This window comes from Phascolarctos cinereus, unplaced genomic scaffold (assembly GCF_003287225.1).
Source record: "Phascolarctos cinereus isolate Bilbo 61053 unplaced genomic scaffold, phaCin_HiC Scaffold_726;HRSCAF=1367, whole genome shotgun sequence".
NCBI lineage: Eukaryota > Metazoa > Chordata > Mammalia > Diprotodontia > Phascolarctidae > Phascolarctos > Phascolarctos cinereus.
Window position 1 is genome coordinate 353329046 of NW_027556098.1, and position 2912 is coordinate 353331957.

The window sequence follows — 2912 nt, forward strand, 5'->3', positions numbered from 1 at the left end:
TACAAAAATTGATCACATTCTAAGGAAACTAAATGAAGGCGTGTGGAAGGGGGGCCCTCCCAGGTGCTGAAGAAGGGGAACACACCCCTTTCAGTATCCTCTTGTCCCCCATGATCCCACGCTCATGCTTCAGGCCTCCATCCCTGTAGCTTAAATTTCTGAAATTGCCCAATGATGGAAAACAATCAAACCTCAGAGCTTCATGTTCCCATAAGAAAGACCTGAAGTGTCAGTTTCTAGGGCAAGAGTACTGCCTGCTTCATGTGAACTTTTCCCACCAATCTTTGTTGCCCTCACTCCATTTCCCCTCCCCAAGGTAGGATACTGCCAGCCTGAACAGTATGGTCCATTCCTATGAAACCAGACCACAAAGACATTCACTTAAGAAGTCAGACCACTACTGCTCGCTCTCCCACAGGAAAGATTCATAAGGGCAAGTTTCCTTAAGAAATATACTCCATTACCCCTTGAGTGACACTTTGGAGCATACGAGAGAGGAGGCTTGCTCAGATAGATGAAAGAGGATAGGTGTCAATCCCACACCCTAACATAGAAAACCCTGAGCACACGCTCTCGGATCTGCTGTGTCTTTACCCCATAGACAAGGGGGTTCAGTGCTGGTGGCACCAGGAGGTAGAGAGTGGCCAGAAGGACATGGACATGGTGGGGCACATTGTGACCAAAGCGATGAGTAAGGAAAGAAAACATCCCAGGAACATAGAAAACTAGGATGACACAGATATGTGAGCCACATGTACCAAACGCTTTGAGCCAGGCATCATGGCCAGGGACCCTCAGGACAGCACAGAGAATGAGGGAATAAGAGATGCCAATGGCAAACACATCAAATCCCACTACCAGCAGTGCTACCACTAGCCCATATGCACGATTCACAGTGGCATCTGAGCAGGCCAACTTCACCACAGCCATATGTTCACAATAGGCATGACTAATGACCACACTCTGGCAGAAAATAAGACGACGCAGCAAAATAAGGAAGGGTATGAGGAGAAGTATTCCCCGTGCCAGCACCACCAATCCGATACGCCCAATGACCCCTGGAGTGAGGATGGTCATGTGGTGCAGTGGGTGGCAGATAGCCACATAGCGATCCAGAGCCATGGCCACCAGCACACCTGACTCCATGGAAGAGAATGCATGGATAAAAAACATCTGGGTGAGGCAGGTAGGGTACCATATCTCACAGGAATGGGACATAAGCACAGCCAGGGCCTTGGGTGCTGTGGATGAGGCAAGGATGAGGTCAATGGCAGCCAGCATGGCCAAGAACAGGTACATTGGCTGATGGAGTGATGGGTCAGTTCGGATAATGAAGAGAATGGTGACATTGCCCACCAGGGCAAGAAGATACAGGCTCCCCAGAGGAAGTACAATCCAATGCTGACTCTCTTCTAGCCCTGGGATACCCAGCAGATAGAAGGAAAAACTAGATCGTCCCCAGCTGGAGTTCCCCAGGCTATTTGCCACCATCTTTTTTAAATGGAAACAAACAAATAACTGCAAGGGAGAACAAAGTCAAATACAAAGAAGTATTTGCATGCAGCAAGAACTGAGAGAGACAAAGATGATGAACTGAGAAAGAAGTTTCATTCCATGGATATTATTAAAAGTGGGAACTGAGAGAACTCTGTGTCTACGATGACATTGGTGTGGTCCTGCCTGGAGGCTGTGGGCTTGAGACCATAAAATGTGTTAATTCACCTCTGCAGAACTATAAGAAGATGAGGATCAGCTGGTATCTATCTCCCCAGTGGACAAAGCAAGAGGAAACTGGCATGAGCTGCAGTAGAACATTTAATAATTAGAGAATAAAAAGAATTTCTTCACTGTTGTCACTCTTCTTCAAATCGCTTACTTGGGTTGAGATCACCAGCATCTTTTCAAGCATCCAGGTTTATTACCTTGGAATCTGATTCTTCCTTCTCTCTCATCTTTCTATCCAGTCAGGTACCTAGTATTGTCAGTTCTACCACTTTATCATTTCTTATATCTTTCCCATTCTCCACACTCACACAGCCAGCATCCTGGTTTAAGCCCTCATCCCCTCTCACATGGATGCTTGGGAAAATGTGCAAACTGGCCGACTTGGGGCTAGTCTCTCCCTTCTCCAATCCATCCTCCAGAATTTGCCAAAATTATCTTTCTAAAACTCAGGTTTGGGCCATATCATTTCCCTGCTCATGACTTTTCCAATGGTCAATGACTCCAGAAAACAGTTTGCAATTATACTAAGTGACTAAAATATCTATGTCCTCTGACACAGAGACACCATCACTAGGTATATACTCCAAGGAGGTCAAAGATTTTTTATAAAGGCCCTAAACACACCAATCACCATGAATTCGTTAAATACATTTAATATTAAGATGTCCTTTGAAGCATGCCTTCCATTTTTAAGTTTTCAAGATGCAGAATGAGACATAAGCTTTTGAACAAGGCCAATGTAGGAATTTGTTTTGTGGAACTATGTACATTTTTATGAGTGCTTTATTTTTTAATTATTTATATGGGGCTAGGATAGTAGGAAGGAAAGATAATGAATGTTTATAAAAATAAATAAATATATGAACAATTTTAATGTAAAAAATGTCTACTGTGGGCCAAGCACTCGTATGATAAAGATACGAAGACAAAAGTGGATTGTCTCCTGCTCCCAAGGAATTATGTAGGGTAGATAACATGCACACGTGTAGGTACATTCAAATTTTTTAAATTGAAAAGGAAGTAGGAGCCGGGAGAATCAAGAAAGGTTTCATGTGGAAGGTAACGCTTGAGCTATGCCTTGGAGGGAATTAAGGATCTTGATATGGAGGTGAAAAGGGAGTTATTCCAGGCATGGGAAAAACCAGTGTAAAGACCTAGCATGGAGAAATGGAGAGCTGTGTATGAAG

General features: G+C 44.1%; 1 protein-coding gene across 1 annotated transcript; it reads right to left on the reverse strand.

The window, feature by feature from the left end:
- Positions 1-531: 531 nt before the first annotated feature.
- LOC110200533 (olfactory receptor 52L1-like) lies at positions 532-1491 on the reverse strand. Its single transcript, XM_020975910.1, has one exon. The coding sequence runs from the start codon at positions 1489-1491 to the stop codon at positions 532-534; it is 960 nt and encodes a 319-aa protein (XP_020831569.1).
- Positions 1492-2912: the final 1421 nt, after the last annotated feature.

What these genes read in the sequence shown, in the direction of transcription:
- LOC110200533 (XM_020975910.1), bottom strand. Translation starts at nt 1,491, where the DNA reads ATGGTGGCAAATAGCCTGGGGAACTCCAGCTGGGGACGATCTAGTTTT.